Below are 17,830 nucleotides of genomic sequence, written 5' to 3' on the forward strand. Positions count from 1 at the left end.
TTGAGAGAGAATCCAGTGTGTTCCATTATGCCCGATCGATGAAAAGTATGCGATATCTTGTTGTATCAACCAGCTTAGTCGATCGAGCAGGATGGAAGATATCGGTCGATCGCACAGGAATCAGCACTTCTTCACATGCCACTCGATAGACTCTCAATCTATTAATACCAAAAGAGAAGACGGACTCCAGCACTCTCCACGCAAGTCTTTTTTTATTTAGCCACGACAAACAGGTACAAAAAGCGCCCCTGAACTGTCAATCTATTTTTGCATTCAGTGCATGGAAACACAAAGTCGGTCAGATCGATTGGCGAAGGTGAATTGCATAGGAAATTGCTTGTAATATGTAATATGTGGGCCACTAGTTGAACGTCTTTCAATCAACCACACCGAATTTGATCGTTTAGTAAAGTCAATCGCTTTGTTGATTGACTCAAAATCACTAGATGTATGGCTACCTTTATTGCAGATTCTGTTACAGGAAGTCACCACATTCTGATATGTAGTTTATTTACTGCCTACATATTCTTTTACATATTCAGCCAGTTGTCCCCCCCTCACAATCCCCACAGCAACTGCATCAGAAGCTAGATGCCTGTGGCTTTTGTACACAGATTTAGGCCCCGGCTTCTATACAGGAAGTAGGCCGCAATACCTAGCTTCTGATGCAGTTGCTGGAGGGCAGATTCCTCTAAGGGGAGGATGTACTCCCTCTGCTCTGGGAGCCAGTAGTCTGGGACCTAGCGGTATGAAGACCGAAGCTGCCACCGCCGGACCAATAGTATTTTTCATTGGCCAATCACTAACCAATTTTACCACCTCCATGTAGTGTGGGGGCGGGCCCTTTCACACCGAGGTGGTGCGGTATTTTTACTGCACCCAATCGCCATACTTCGGCGGTATGGCACAACGCAATGAAAGTAAAGTTTTTCGCTGAATCCTAGACGCAGGTCCAAAATTACGTTGACGCTGCGGCGATGCGTCGACTTGCGGTGATCTGCGTCATCCCAGAAGTCATGTTAGTCTATGGCAACACATGGATTTAAAAAAAAATTAGCAAGGTGATGTCGCAGCGCGCATGTGTGGAAGCGTATTTTAACAATACGCTTCCGCATACCTGAAGCAGGAAGTGATGGCAAGCACAGGTCACGCATGCGTCACTTCCTGCTTGGCCGCTGGCCAGACAGGGAACCCTCATGCAATAGCGCGGTGTTCCCTGTAGGAACCACATTGCTAAAGCTGGTTTTTAGTCTGAAACAAGCCTGAGGGCCAACAAATTTTAAATACTATGAACAGATTGTGTAGCTAAGCTTTGAAATTATATGGAAGTGGTAAAATTGGCCAATCATTGGCCATTCAAAATTGCATGTTTGTATGCATCTTAAACAGAGGAAGAGTTTATTTGCAGTACTAGTCAGTAGGAAAACTTTCTGTATATTACAGTAGAATATCCTGATTATCTGTTACTCAAGTAACCAGCAGTCTCAACCAGCCAACACAAATCAACGGCAGTGCACACAGTGGTAAACGTCAACTTTTAAGCTACGCACTAACATTGCGATTTTTTCTGCGTGGATACATGTGCACGATTAAGCTGGCAACGTGCAGCAATTACCAGTGGTGTAGCTAAGGAGCTATGGGCCCTGGTGCAAGTTTTACATTGGGGTCCCCCAAGCACTCTTTACATACAAATTCATATGGTGCAACAAAAAAACAAAACATGCCAAGGACAACCACAGTGTCAGAGGAGCAAGAATGGGATGGGGAACATGACTACTATTCAAGGTATCTATAGAACTATTACTGGCACAGGAACAATAGAGAGCTAATATTACGGTTGAGAGAGAGCCCCTTGGGGCTCCGATGCGCCTAAGGGACTCGATGCGGTTGTAACCTCTGCAACCTCTATTGCTACGCCACCGGCGATTATGTCACAGCAGTGGATCGGATCTTTAATATCTTTAATATCCCTAACGACTCCTGCGCAAAGTGCTGCAACCGTTGGACCTGTCATTTGTGCCTATCGTGTGCTGTTGCATGTTGCCGCGGGTAGGAAGATGGATTGGGGAATGCTCATTCGTTGGGTCATATCGCTAAGGTTCCCCCGATCCATCTATCAGTGAGCATGGGCCTTGTTTGTGGGCTCTGCTGTGATAAAAGACTGGGTTCCACAGCTCCCCCAAGGTTAATATACTTTCAATGACTGTATTTTAACATTTAATACAGAGTTCATGGTCTGTATATAGAGTGGGTTATAGTACTGTTTTAGCTAGGCCTATTTTTAACACTGAGTCTCAAGCAACCAGAAAGCTCACTTATCCAGCATCAGCCGATCCCTGGGGTGCAGGATAATCGAGACTCTACTGTATAAGGCAGGGGTGTAACTAGAATTCACTGGGCCCCCCTGCAAAACTTTGGATGGGGCCCCCTCCCCCAACTTTCTGCACAGGGAAACTGAGAACCAATGTTTTTTACTTAGTTAGTGTTTTCCCATGCAGATAAAAACTGACAGCAGTGAAGCACTGAGAGCGTTTTCTCCATCAATTACATTTGCTTCTGTGATAAAACTTATTTTCACACATACAGATACACAAGGCCTGTAGAAAACGCATACAGAAAAAGCACCCCCAGCCTCGGCTTATTAAACTCACTCTGTCCATCTCTGATGGAGCAGAACTGGCTCTGCAGATTTCTCCAGCATCACTACAGTACACAGCACTTGGGGAGGGGGTGGAGAGTTTGGGGGCTGGGAGCTATACACAAGAGCCTGCTGCACACTGAATATGGACTGTCTACAAATCTTTGTCTACAAAACTTAGTATGATTCCTTATCAGTGGCTGAGCAGATGCGGTCATTAGAACAAGGTTTTTCTCTCCATGCCCTTAGTTGTCAGTCTCTCAGGACAGGCAAAAGAAACTTCTTCCCCTGCAGCTTCTGGGCCCGCCTGCGGCTGCATCCCTAGTAGGGTCTATTGTTACACCCCTGGTATAAGGATAGGGCTGGCAATAGGATGATAGCAAAAATACAAGATTAATACTGTACAGGAAAATCATGGACCAGTTCATGGTGTCATTCCTGGTAATGTCACAGCACATCTAGAATTCCTGGGAAATCTATATTCTCTGGATTTTTGAAGGGTTAGATTAACACTCCATGATTATGAAATATATCTGACAGTATACGGTGCCCTTTAATAGAGGAAGAACAATAACAACTGCCATGACATCAACCATTCCAACTAAGCTCTACAGACTCGTACACACGTCTGACTAATGCTGGATACACACGTTGAGATTTCCCGTTCGATTCCCGGGGTCAAATGGATCAAATCGATTATTTCCAACATGCTCGATTCGGATTTCGATCGTTTCTGCCGTCGATTTGCATGTTAAGTATGCCAAATCGACGGCAGAAAGATCGGAATTCGAATCGACCATGTTGGAAATAATCGATTCGATCCGTTCGATCCCGGGAATCGAACGGGAAATCTCAACTTGTGTATCCAGCATAAGGCTTGCCAATGACCACCGCCTCAGCCGATACTAGTTAGGCCAGTGTACAGAGGCACCGATCAGCGACAGCCAACCGGGAAGCGATCCGCCTGGTGGATCAACTTGGAAGAGTGGCGGACAACTTTAAAGACATCGCTTCCCTGACCGCCACGTGATGTCACACACGTGCCGCTTCGTCATCCCTCTACCCCCCACATAGCAACACAACGCGTTGTCAGCTACACAGCCAATATGTCGCCCAAGGGGATCAGGTCCCGATCACCGACAGGTGACATCAGTTGTTACCAGTAGGTGATTATGCCCCTTACCTCCCAACATTGACTGTGCTGCAGTCATTTACTGGTCCCATACACACTAGACTGACTGTAACTGTTGTTTACACATTTTCTTTAAAAGATAGTTACAAAATGTTGGTTATAACAAATGATCATCTGTCATTTTAACAGATGAAATCTTGCTGTGTGGATATGGACCTTTTGTTTATAGATTGGTTACACTACAGGACAATAAAGCAAAATTACATAAGAATCACAAAAGAAAAACCAAAAGTGTACCTGAGACAAAAGGGGCAAAAAGATTTATACATACCTGGGGCTTCCTCCAGCCCCCTCCAGCCTGATCGCTCCCTTGCCGTCCTCCGCCTCCTAGATGGTACTGTAGAATCCCAAATTCAGGCATTTTCCAGTGCTTTGCTAATCGCCCAAATTTCCCTTAATTAAATGTATATGTTACGGCCAGAACCCGAAGTTTGGCCACTTCTAGTTCTGGACGGCCACTTCGGGTTCTGGCCGGCCAATGTGCGAAGGGGCCGCTGCGCTGCGGCCAATGTGAGAAATGGAATGATTCATGTAACATGAATGTATCTTCTGGCCCCAGCGCAGCGGCCAAATGTATCGCAACTTAGTTAATTTAATGAAATTAAGCCGGCGGCAATGAAACAGATGAAGCCGCCGGCTATTTCTCTGCCTCTCTCCTCCCCCCGCGCCTCTCTCTCCTTCTCTTATTATGGGCAGCCGGCAGGGACACGCGTGTCCCCTTCGGAGTCGTTCGTCGCGGCAGGGAATCCTGCCGTTCTTGCAGAGCGGGTGCTGGCAGAAGCAATGTCTGCAGCCTCCCCGCTCTGCTTTCCTGGCGAGACGAACGACTCTGTAGGGGACACTTGTGCTGCCCATAATAAGAGAAGGAGAGAGAGGTGCGGGGGGAGGAGAGAGAGGCAGAGCAAAAGCTGACGGCTTCATTTGTTACATTGCCGCCGGCTTAATTTCATTAAATTAACTAAGTTGCGATACATTTGCCCGCTGCGCTGGGGCCAGAAGATACATTCATGTTACATGAATCATTCCATTTCTCACATTGGCCGCAGCGCAGCGGGCACTTCGCACATTGGCCGGCCAGAACCCGAAGTGGCCGGCAAGAACTAGAAGTGGCCAAACGCACGCAATCTCCTGCAGTAGCCAGCCCCAGGACTTGACGCCAATTGGCATTAGGCGGTCCTGGGGCTGCCGCCTCGGTCACGCCCATTGGCGTGACGCGGTCGTTAGGTAGTTAAATACAATGTCACCTGACTATTTCCACTGTAACACAATCCACCCTGCAACTATTTATTGATTGGCGACATATCTATGCGCCTTGAGTATGGGAGAAAAATGCTTTACAAACACGCTTTACAAATTGTATTGTATAATTAGGCCTCTTATGCCTGGTGCACACGAAGCAATTTTCGGTTAGATCGACCGGTCAAATAATTTCCAATAGGTCCAATCTGCTCCCAATTGAGAACAGAATTGATTTTCAGATCGGTACTGCACATATTCGATCCCGTTCTCAATCACGAGCATATCGGACATGTCAGAAGTTATCGATTTGGCCCGTCGATCTGATGGGAAATTGCTTGGTGTGTACCAGGCATAATTGTTCTTGGCCTGTCTTTTTTAAATGAGCAGGTTGGGACAGATAAGGGACAGACACATAGAAAGGATCTGGGAATGCAATCTATTATGTAACATACAGTCAGGTTTCAAGACCAGCAAGTATTCAGAGAATTTGTGGCATTCAATTCACATGAAAGAAGACAAAACTATGTGACAAAGATGCTTTATAGTCATTAAAGAAGGGGAAAGAGACACAAATTATTATTTTTTTGCTAATGATCATATTTTTTCCTAAAGCTTCAGCTACAAGGTACAATTTTCCGTCAGATTGGATCTATTATACGGATCTATTAGATAATTTCCAACCAGTCCAATCGGATTGCGATAGATTTTGCAATGGATTTTGGGTACTTATCAATGCAAAATCTATTGTAAAATTGATCTAAAAACCATTTGGATGACTTCACATGATAGTGGCTGGATAGTGTAATGGTTAAGGGCTCTGCCTCTGACACAGGAGACCAGGGTTCAAATCTCGGCTCTGCCTGTTCAGTAAGCCAACACCTATTCAATAGGAGACTTTAGGCAAGTCTCCCTAACATTGCTACTGCCTATAGAGCATGTCCTAGTGGATGCAGCTCTGGTGCTTTGAGTCTGCCAGGAGAAAAGCTCGATATAAATGTTATTTGTCTTGTCGCGTATACCCGCTGAATGGAAGATGGATTGTAGAACGTTTGTATTTTTAATTTCTTATCAGATCACCTTTTGATCCGATGAATAATTGTACTCTGTAGAGGAGGCTTTTAAGAAAGAAAAAATCAGGTGTGATTTTAAAGCAAATTTGCATACTGTTTTGTAGCCAGGTAAAGGGGCCCATACAACTAACGATTTTCCTGCCGATGTACAGCAGATTCGATCACTGTGATCGAATCTGCTGTGAAATCGTTGCACAAACGCTGACCGAACGATCGATTTCCGTCCGAAATCGATCATTCCCATCGATCCGTCCGTGCGGAAGATTTAGCTCGATCGCCGGCGGGTCGGGAGTGCATCGATAGAGGCGTTCGAATGTCCGACGACCGACGCTAGTGGCAATACATTACCTGTTCCGCCGGCGCAAATCCCCTAGTCTCCACTATCCCTTCTCCGCACTGGGCTCCGGCTGGCTTCACTTACTTCCTGTCCCGACAGGAAGTTTAAACAGTAGAGCGCCCTCTACTGTTTAAACTTCCCCCAGCAGGAAGTAAAGTGAAGCTGGAGTCCAGAGCGGAGAAGAGACAGCGGAGGCAGCGGCAGCTCCACAGATTGTGAATCGGTTTCATAGTGAAATCGATTCACAATCTGTTTGCAGTAAAGGCAGCCATACGATCCCTCTCTGATCAGATTCGATCAGAGAGGGATCTATCTGTTGGTCGATCTGATGGCAAATCGACCAGTGTATGGCCAAGAGCTTTCCCATTGTACTGACATTTGCTGTGCTGTTGAATATAATCTGATTACAGCCTTATCTTCCATTTCAGACAGGGAGAGGCTATTATGCAGTACTGGACAGCAAACCTCTACCTACAATCACAGCCTTATCTCAACTTCAAAAGATATTTTCTTTACAGCCCCCTACATGCACTTGATTAAAGTTTTATGCTGGCCTGGGCATACACAGCTCGTTTTTGACGGTCAATTATCCCGTTCGATCTTTTCGCGGCTCGATTCTGCAGTCGATTCTCTTATCTTCCGCTCATTTTTCTTATCTTTTTCCATTCACTGCTATCACATATTGAGGGTCGAAACGACCAGGCAGGAGATCGGACATGTCGGAAATTATCTATCGAACCATCTAAATGGCTCAAAAACGAACCGTATATTCACAGCATTACATTTAAGCTAAGGCAGCAGATAACAAGCGATCCACCAGGCAGATCGACTTGGCCGAGCAACCAATGTTTCTTTTGTGCCGCCCCTTCCCCGCAAAACATACGGTCTTCAGCATATGTTCTGCAAATTCCTTTGTGACATGCAGCAATTTTCTGCAGCATGCACAAAAATCCCAATAGCCATGCATGGCACGGCTAAAGGGATTCGGATGCGTACTTACATCCCTGCAAGTCCTGGCATAGTTGAAACAGCCCTTTAATATCCTTATTAAACTGGCCATACACTAGATGACTTTACCTATTGATATACAGTCAGCAGATTAGATCACTGTGATTGAATCTGCAAGAAATCACTAATGGAAACGTTGCCTTATTGATTCCATCTGAAATCGGTTGTTTTGGTCGAGTGCACAAAATGGAAAATTTTGTTTGATCGGTGGTCGTTAGCAACTTTTGATTTGGCAAAGTGCTGGCAGTACTCTCTTACCTGTCCCGCTGGCATGTGTCCTCCTATGTCCAGTGTCTTTAGTTTATGCCGTGGGTCTCCTCCTCCCCGTGCCTTCTTCTCTCTCCCTGTCATGTGACACGAGCTGAAATTCATACACTAGAACTCCAGCGTGTATGCTGCCCACGTGTATGCTGCTGGACCTCTAGTGTTTGAACTCGTGTCACATGACAGGGGCAAGAAGAAGACAAAGTCAGGGAGGAGGAGACCTTTCGCATTAATGGTGGCTTCACTGATTTCCATTCTATTTAATGTTGGAATGTATTAACAATCTGTGTACAGTGTGTGGGCAGCCAATAGATCCCTCTCTGATCAGATATGATCAGAGAAGAATCTATCTGATAGTCGATCTGGTGACCATTTATAGGTGTATGGCCAGCTAAAGGCTCTGATAGGCCAGTGAGTACAGCAACATGGAAGGAGCAAATCCACATCTTAGAATATGAGAAATTCATACACTAGAACTCCAGCGTGTATGCTGCCCACGTGTATGCTGCTGGACCTCTAGTGTTTGAACTCGTGTCACATGACAGGGGCAAGAAGAAGACAAAGTCAGGGAGGAGGAGACCTTTCGCATTAATGGTGGCTTCACTGATTTCCATTCTATTTAATGTTGGAATGTATTAACAATCTGTGTACAGTGTGTGGGCAGCCAATAGATCCCTCTCTGATCAGATATGATCAGAGAAGAATCTATCTGATAGTCGATCTGGTGACCATTTATAGGTGTATGGCCAGCTAAAGGCTCTGATAGGCCAGTGAGTACAGCAACATGGAAGGAGCAAATCCACATCTTAGAATATTTATTTTACTGGGGTAATTGCAATACAGAAACTGAGCATTTGGAATAACGTTTTCATGGACCTCCTGGCCCAGTGTCAACTTTTGGAAAAAGCAATAGTGACGGAGATAATCACTGGTCCTTAATCATATGGATACAGGAGAGGACTCTAAGGCCAGGTGCTTACTAGAGCGATTTGGAAATTGTGGTTTCCAAATCACAGAAGTACAGCAATTTTCTCCACAATTCCCAAAGCAATCGAGAAAAACCATAGGGTTCCATTGGTGCAGTGCTTTGTTACTTTTGTACTGCAAATGCGCAGCCAGTGAGCTTCAGCCCTAATATAGATTATGCTTGGGCCATGAAAACCTAGGAATGTGCTTGTGCATGAGGTGCATACCCTGTATAATGCGGACAGTAATGATGTATGTGACAGCAGCAATATATTACAATGTATTGATGTCCTAATGACAGAGTACAACTTGCAACAGGTTTCTTTTGAGACGGTTTTCCAAGTTTAAAGAGAATCTGTATTGTTAAAATCGCACAAAAAGTAAACATACCAGTGCGTTAGGGGACATCTCTATTACCCTCTGTCACAATTTCGCCGCTCCCCGCCGCATTAAAAGTGGTTAAAAACTGTTTTAAAAAGTTTGTTTATAAACAAACAAAATGGCCACCAAAACAGGAAGTAGGTTGATGTACAGCATGTCCACACATAGAAAATACATCCATACACAAGCAGGCTGTATACACCCTTCCTTTTGTATCTCAAGAGATCATTGTGTGTTTCTTTCCCCCTTCTGCTCTCATGCACTGAAGTTTCAGGCTGCTCTTTTCTTCTTGCAAACAGCTTTGCCCTTGTCTGTAATCCTCAGTATGTGAAAGCCCAGCCAGCTCAGAGGACGATTTATCCAGCTTGTAAAAGATAAGAGAGAAGAGAGAATCTGCCATAATCTAAATAACACACAGGCAGTGTGCAGAGAGGGGCCTGGAGGGGGGAGATTCATCACAGAACCATAACACTGAAGAACTTGGCAGCCTTCCAGACACAGGCCGACAAGTCTGACAGGGGAAAGATACATTGATTTATTACAGAGACTGTTATAGTAGAAAGTGCTGCAGTAAGCCAAAACACATTACAATAGCTTTTGGAACTTGTAGGATGATAAAAAACAGGATGCAATTTTTGTTACGGAGTCTCTTTAAGGCTGGTTTCACAGTGGGACGTTACAGGCGCACGTTAGAGCAGCCTGTAACGCACCCCACCGCACAGCAATAAAAAATCAATGGTCTGTTCACAGTGCCCACGTTGCGTTACTCAGTAACGCTGCGCCATAACAGAACGTACTGCATGCAGTACTTTATAAGCGGCAGAGCCGCGTTAGACTGCTTGCACATGCGCTGTAATGTTGGGGAGGAGCGGAGAGCGGCCAAGCACATGGCTAATTAATATTCACTGCACTCAGTGACGTGCAGTGTTTACTTCCAGGAGCGGCCGCTCTGTGCAGCGATTGGCCGGGCGGGACCACGTGATGCCGCATGCGTCCAAGAGTGCGCATCACGGCATCACGGACGCCAGAGTGAGCTGCACAACGCGGCTCACTCTGACGTCCACATTAGAGAGCACCAGGAGTTGCGTTTGAGGCACGTTATGCGACCATAACGTCCCCTAAAACGCAACGTCCTGGTGTGAAACCAGCATAATACAATGTTCCAGTGAGATGCAATCGTAGTGGTTATATAGAGCCGTCCTATTGTCTTGCATGCAATATGATTGTTTCACCAGATGTGCTGGCTTGCAACAACTAACTGTGACAGCATATAAAGGCCTTTTTCCACTAGAGCGGAATCTGCAGCAATTCACCGCAAGCGATTCCAGCTGGCAAATACTGCCAATTCCGTCAATGCGCTTGCTGTCCAAATCGCATGCCTGCGTGATTCGGAAGGCATGCTGCAGTTTACCAGAGCACACACCCGATTTGGATGACTACTTGCATCACTGCAAGTGCCGGAGTGCTTCTTGTACCAACACTAAGCTCTCTGGAATACATTTAAAGTGAACCTGAACTCAGAACTTCCTCTTTACTCTACATAATATGCAACAGCATAATAACCTTTAAAGAAAATCATTTCTTTGTTACAGCTGATACAAATCCAACAATATTATACATCTGCAGTGTTTCTACTTGCTACTTTCATGGAAGCAGACATATTGTTAACATCAAGTGCATTCAAAATAGCTTATCTGCCATGGCAGTCAGCTGACACAGGGAGGAGAGATCAAATTACAACTTGTGATTAGTCACAGATGAGGGGGAATTAAACAGGCTAAACTCTCTAAATACATACAGGGTGCATTTCTCTGTTTTCCTTCTGTCCTGTGCAAGTGTTCAGATCCACTCTAACAACCAACAAATATCTAATACCATCTATTTTATCTGGTGGTGAGTGGTGTGGTCATAACCAATTGCAGTGTATGTGTAGGGAACTGTGGTGTGCTTGTTTACAGACTTGATTTGTTTTAGTAGTGCCCAGTTACATTGTTATACGCCTATTTATACAATAAAAGATACTTTTTGTACACAGAGAAGTACTCCAAACATTGAGAACTAGTGATGTTATTATGTATGCACCTTTTCCCTTTCCCCTCTTGTTTCCCAGTACAAAGTCCTGGTCCTGCCCTGACACTCCTTTAGCTCCAATCAACTACCTGACACCAGACCTGAGGATATGATGTGAATATGCATTGTTTGCAGGCTCCCACACAAAGTGGCTGTCATTTAATATACAATGTAGGAACTGCCCTCTAAAGAGAAGGAACTACTGAAGATAGCAGCACAATAAATAAATAAAGATAATGCAAAGTGAGAAGTTAAAAAATGAAATGATTGATACTTGCTATGCAGTTTGTTCATAGTGTTTTATCCACTATGAGCCTGCATCTTTACTTCTGCCAGACATAAAAAAAACTAACAGCACACACCTTCTAACAATGTGATAGACTAAAAAGTATATATATGCACAGAGGGTGATACTGCTTGCTTGGCAGTTGGCAACAGCTGTTATCTCCCACAATGCAATGAGGTTCACAGACAGGAAACTGTCATGGCCATGGCCCTGACAACACACTGTAGGAGGGGTTTTGCCACACTATTAACCACGCAGACATCCCTGATGCTGATGTTCAAGAAAAGGTAAAGCTTTCTCGTGGGAAAGGAGTATTTGACTATTGATTGGTATTAACTTCACTCCCATGTTAGAGTCCCTCTTTAATGCCAACTAGCCCCTGTGTTCTAAATGTCTTTCATAGCAACATATGACTTTTAGAGGTGTATCCCTGCCCTGCCTTGCACCATATTGAGTCTGACACAAGTGACTGTGTAACTGCTGTTCTACCTCCTCCTTATCCTGTACCACAAGTGTGCCAATACTACCCTACAAGCAGCATATTTGATATAGGGCCCCCTGTCTTTAATAACCCTTTGAAGTGCCTATGTTACCTTGCCATTAATCTGGCTCTTCATACAGTCTTGGGAATTTACAAGATGCAATGTAAAAGTGCAATCACCAGTTGAATCATATTTAAAAAGCTAAAGCAAGCTACACACATGCATGGCGCTGATGGCATACAGGAATACAGTCAGCAAATTCCAGCCATCATGCCATACATCATAAGAAATTGTGAGGATACTGGCACTTCCACAAATGACACTTTAAAGAGAACCTGTACTGAGTAAAAATATTTAAAATAAACACATGAGGTAACTTCAAATGAACATTGCATAGTTACCTTGCCATCAGTTCCTCTCAGAAGCTCACCATTTTCTTCTGACAATAATCCCTTCCAGTTCTGACAATATTTTGTCAGAACTGAAATATATCAGTTGCTGTCAGTAAAATATCAGTTGCTGTCAGTTATAGCTGAGAGGAAAACTGATGTACCAGGTAATGTCCATGTTTCCCTATGGCTCAAGTGAGCGATGTTACAGTTTAACTGTGTGCTGACCAGAAAGCTGTTATGGGTAATGGCCATTTTCAAAATGGAGGACGGAAAATTCCCTTGATCACAGTGAACAAACAGGACGCGGGACAGGAGAAAGACACTGAGGAGTAGACTACATGGAAGGTAAGGATGACTTGTGTATGCTTATTTTGACTTTTAATTTTCAGTTCAGGTTTTCTTTAAGGCTCCCTGCACACTGCAAATCCGTTTTGCGATTCCGATTCCGTTTCCGATTTGCAATTCAGATTTTCCCTGAATGCAATCAACAGAAAAATGGAGGAAAAAACGCAGCATGCAGTGACGATTAAAAATCGGAATCGGATGTAAAACCGATTAAAAATCAGAATCATAATCCCATGCAGTGTGCCTAATACAGAAGACACTAGCCAGTGTTTCGGGAAACAGATGTCCCTTCTTCAAGGCAATTAGGTATTTTAGTGTATCTGAGCTGGGATGCCATTCAACTCGCCAGCAAGCGATGTGGTCCTTTTGATGGTCACAGTGTGCTGTGATTACTCATCCAAATCCCTCTTGCCATGTCATGCACGGGCCGGCTATGGGGATTCTGATACTTTGATAAAGAAAAATGCTTCTGTGACTATGGATTTCAATAGGCTTCGATTCCACTTCCGAATTTGCATGCAGTAAAACGCTGTAAATTAGCTACAGTGGAAAAGTAGCACACACATTTACTGTTGTTGGCAGGGATCCCTTGGGGGACAGCTCAGGGCTAAGTGTCGTAAGACGCATCACTAGCGTACAGCCTAGTAAAGCATCTGTTGCTATGCGTTTGGTGACAATGGTGCAGCACACAACCAAGTGGTTTCCAGTGGGTTGGGTGAGGAGAGGCACAATTGGCTCAGGGGTCTCTGTTGCTAAAGATCCAGCATGTTGGATTTGCATGCGAAGTTGAGGGAAACCTAAACACAAGCTAGATTCTCAGCTGCATGGCAACTATCGCAAGTTCCTGGTTTAACTGCAGACTACTTTATTAGTAGAACAATGCTATATACATATATGTTTTTATGGAAGTTTAGACTTTACATTTTCACAGCAAAGGTGATTTTAGACTTGACAGTCCACAATTTCCATACATATAGACATCTTCTGTGATTAGGAAACTGAGAAACTGAAGCAACAAGAAAGCATCAGTAAATCTATCCCACAGACAGAATACACAGGAAATGTCCACAGCTTTGGAATGCATCCCCTGCTATCTTCACAAGTTTTAACCCTTAAAATGCCAATTATGAACAACCAAAATCCCTATCTAAACTACAGTAAAATACTGTTCTCGGGAGTTTCATACTAGTCTTATTTCTTTGTATCAGAAAGACTCTGGATTGTTTAACCTGTATGACCTGCCACCCTATCATAGGTGCCCTAATGCTGGGTACACACGGTACGATTTTCTGTGCGATTTTCCGACTCGATCGTTTTTTTTTCAGCTCGATTCTGCGCTCAATTCTCTTATCTTCGCTTGTTTTTCTTATCATATTTCCATTCGTTTCTATGAGAAATCGAGCGCAGAATCGATCCGGAGTAATATTGGACATTAGGGATTTTATTAATCTGATCCATCTATCGCATGGAAAATCGTACCGCGTGTACCCCACATGTCTATCCAATTTTTTCATCACATGCGATTTTTTGACACGATTTTTATGATCGAATAGTACAGAAAACTGTGCAGTGTGTGGCAGAAATCAATCTAAAATATATGTAACAGAAAATGTAATTGATCCGAATGTTGGAATTTTCGATCGATTTGGAAGAGAGAACACCCTAATGAACCCGTTCTTACCCATTCTTCTAAAACTCCAGGTTTACCCACCAAATCATATACTTTGAGTCCTATGGGAGAAAAGCTCTATAGAAATGTTATTGTATTGTATTATATTTATACTTAGTATTTTTTGTAAATTAGTGTTAGAACTTCTTCAGTATTAATCAGACATTCGGTGAAGACAGACATGTCCCCTCCATAGTGATGTTGCACAGAAGTCTTCCAGCTACCAGCTAGTTGTATATTAACTATTTATTGCCCATGTTGCACCCTTACTTCAAGCAGACCTGTGAGCCGCCATCAATATTTGCTTTTCTGAAGTCATTTTCCAAAGGGCAATTCCTCGTAATGAGTACTGTATCGCCCAAATCACGTTAGCACAGTCCCCAGCTCCGTATCCAGCGCAACACGCAGACCTCGCCCCTGCCCCCATCGCTAGCGCTATTGGCTCTGGCTGCTTTCTCCTCCCCTGTGATTGGCTACCTTGCTGCAGAGCTCGGCTATATAAAAGGCGAAGGAGGGCAACGAGCACAAATCAGGAGGAGGGAGGAGTGCTTTGCTCGGAGCGCCTGGGTAGCTGCAGCTGCTGTGCGCTAAAGTCTACACTACATTTTCTATAGAGTATAATACTACCGCTTGCTTGTCAGAGATGGGCAGCGCTGAGTCCAAGGGGCAGAACGCGGAGACCGCTGCGGCCAGCAAAGGCGCAGAGCAGGTAAGATGCTACCGATCTCTTCATTCTTTCCCTTTAAAAAAATCCACAAGTGGATGTGAGCTGGTGATTTGGGGGAATGGTCGCGTCTATTTCTAGGGCTGTCGCCAACTGGGCAAATGACCGTGATTTATCACTCGTCCTCTCGGTTATACATCTCTGTGAGATGGATGGATGGATGGATGAATAATCAGCGTTGTGGCTACGCTCTGCCATCCTCTGTAGGGACGCACAGCTATGTTGTGTAGGGGTGTGGTTGTTTTTTCAGCTATCTGGATGGAGCACCTGTGTGTCCGGGAATCGGGGTGGGGGGGGGATCTCCAATGCAGAATGGTAATTCATGTGCATCATCGGGACTTTCTGATAGAATGAGACGATTGAAGATCCCCTTGATGTCATCGGGGAAGGAAAGGGGGGGGGGGGGGGGGGGGGTCTGTTCTGTTGTAAAAAAAAAAAAAAAAAAAATCCCATCTAGTCTCAATGTATTGCAAGGAAAAGGCTGAAGCCATTGCTGTATCTGATGCATCTTTCTGTCTATGCAGGAGAATGGGCACGTGAAGACGAACGGAGATGCCGTTCAGAAAACGAACGGGGATGCTGCAGATGCTGCCAATGGTTCTGCAGAGCCAGTCGCCGAGGAGGCGGGCACAGGGGAGAGCATCGAACAAGCCCCACCTGCTAATGGAGACGCCAAGCCAGAGGAGCCTCCAGGAAAGCAGGGCAAGAAAAAGAAGTTCTCCTTTAAAAAACAGTTCAAGCTGCCTTTCCGCAAGAACAAAAAGGAGGCTGCAGCAGCGGAGGAGAGCCCCGCAGAGGAGTCCACCTCTCCTAAAGAAGAGAGCGCCCCCAAGGCAGAGGAGCCCAACAATGAGGCAGCAGCAGAGGCCAGCAGCCCCGAAGAGAAGGCCAGCCCCGAGGCTGCCGCCCCAGAGGAGGCTCCTGTCCCCGCCCCCGAGGAGCCGGCTGCCCCTGTAGAGCCAACACCCCAGAGCGTGGAACCCAGTACGGAGACGCCTGCCGAGTCCACCAAGGAGGAGTAGCGGGGGCGACAAGCCCCCTCCCCGTCATGAGACTGCATTGAGCCCTTTTTACACCTGTCATTCACCACAGCCCTGGGTACTGTATCTAACCTATGCAGGGTGTGAACAGACCTTTATGTGCCAAAAGTTTCCGGTCCCCGTTCCGTGAAAATCTTCACTACCCTTATTATGTCTATGTTAAAGCTCAAACTGTGTACTGGTGAGGTTTAGACTGGTCGGTAAAGGTGTGAACTCTCATTCAGACTATATTATTCCATCGACAATCGTAGCTTTGCGGAGAATCCTAGCTGGAGTGTTAAGGTGTGTGGACTTGGGGGGCTGCATACAAGCAGATGGTTTCCCATAAGTGGACTTTATTCCAAGCAGCCACCCTGAGCTGGAGCAGTTTCTTCACAGGCGACTGAGTGTGCCAAACTTTCCTTTCTCAGGATGTGAGCTGTGAATTCACCATGTTACAACTACTAAAGTTATTCTGGTGCAAGTGTGAATTGAGAATGTTTCTTGTAAATACTTACTTTTTAAATGGTCTGGTTCTGTGGTGACTTTTCTAACTACTTTTAAGTTGTTGTTTTTTCCATTGTGATATTTTAAATAAATTTTAATCCTCTTTACTCCAAGATGTCTAAAGTCCTTTTGTGGTTAAACGGTTATGTTAATCTTGTGGATTTTCTTTTAGGATTTCTGACTGCAGGGGTCAAACTATGTTAATTCAATCAAGGTGTTTTAGCTTCCTTGTTCTCTCACTGCAGGGAAGTGTTATTCCTAGGCTAGGGAGGATGGGAACTGAAAAGGCAGTGATTAACATCTAGGTAAGATCCCACAATACAAAATGTTACTGCATAAGAAAAGTAGACAGGACTGCTGTTGCTGAAGGCTTGATATTCACTTTTTTTTCTAGTGTTCTTTCAAATAGTGGGCAGATTTGCATCACTGTGTGTGTCCTGGGGCCACAGAATGTGGCTTTCAGGCATCTGATACTCCTTCTAGGCAGTTAGGTTTACAGACCTTATACTTTTTGTTTTTTTTCCTTCAGTGAAGTGGAGAACCCTATTTTATAAGGTCTAGCTAACCTTAGCAGGCATAAGGGTAACCTGAGAAGCATTTTTAAGCCAGGTCCCAGAGATGCATATTCTATGGTTGTGTACATAGGGTAATGTGTATGATGGGGTAAAGATGTGCTAAATTTTTCTCATACTTCACAAATGATGTTCTTGGTAATATTTTACATGATTCAGGGGACTATCGTTTATACAATCTTGAATATACTTAAAGTGTAAAGCTTGGCACACTTTTTCAATTAGGATTGGCCAGTTGGTGACCAATTTTTACCACATCCATGTGGGATAAGAGTTTACTTGCACAATCTGCAAATAGTATTCAATATCTGTTGACCCTCATAATACATGGAGGTGATAAAATTGGTCAATGACTGGCTAATATGTATTGGGATTGATTCAATAACCAGCGTTAAGTATTAGCGCCGGAGTGAAAAGCCACATAGTGCCTGAAAAATTGCTTTGTGGGCAGTAATAACCACGCAAAGCTACATCGCGCACAACCCGTAATAGTGCACAGTGCGACGATAACGTCACATCCACTGCCCTGTAAACACCACACCTGGTGCAACAAACAGCACATCAGGTGCCCCTAAAGCAGCGCACGCACTGCAATGGGCTGTGCGTGATGTGTAGGCTCAAACCACTTAACTGTGGTTTGCACCCCTAGGTCTTAAAGCACACTAACCA

At 44.6% G+C, this 17,830-nt stretch overlaps 1 protein-coding gene across 1 annotated transcript; it reads left to right on the plus strand.

Annotated features, from left to right (window-relative positions):
• The first annotated feature begins 14,877 nt into the window (after positions 1–14,877).
• On the plus strand, positions 14,878–16,702 carry MARCKSL1 (MARCKS like 1). Its single transcript, XM_068265395.1, has 2 exons — positions 14,878–15,048; positions 15,588–16,702. The coding sequence occupies exons 1-2, from the start codon at positions 14,983–14,985 to the stop codon at positions 16,083–16,085; spliced, it is 564 nt and encodes a 187-aa protein (XP_068121496.1). The 5' UTR covers positions 14,878–14,982; the 3' UTR covers positions 16,086–16,702.
• Positions 16,703–17,830: the final 1,128 nt, after the last annotated feature.

This window comes from Hyperolius riggenbachi, chromosome 2, assembly GCF_040937935.1.
Source record: "Hyperolius riggenbachi isolate aHypRig1 chromosome 2, aHypRig1.pri, whole genome shotgun sequence".
Taxonomy (NCBI): Eukaryota; Metazoa; Chordata; class Amphibia; order Anura; family Hyperoliidae; genus Hyperolius; species Hyperolius riggenbachi.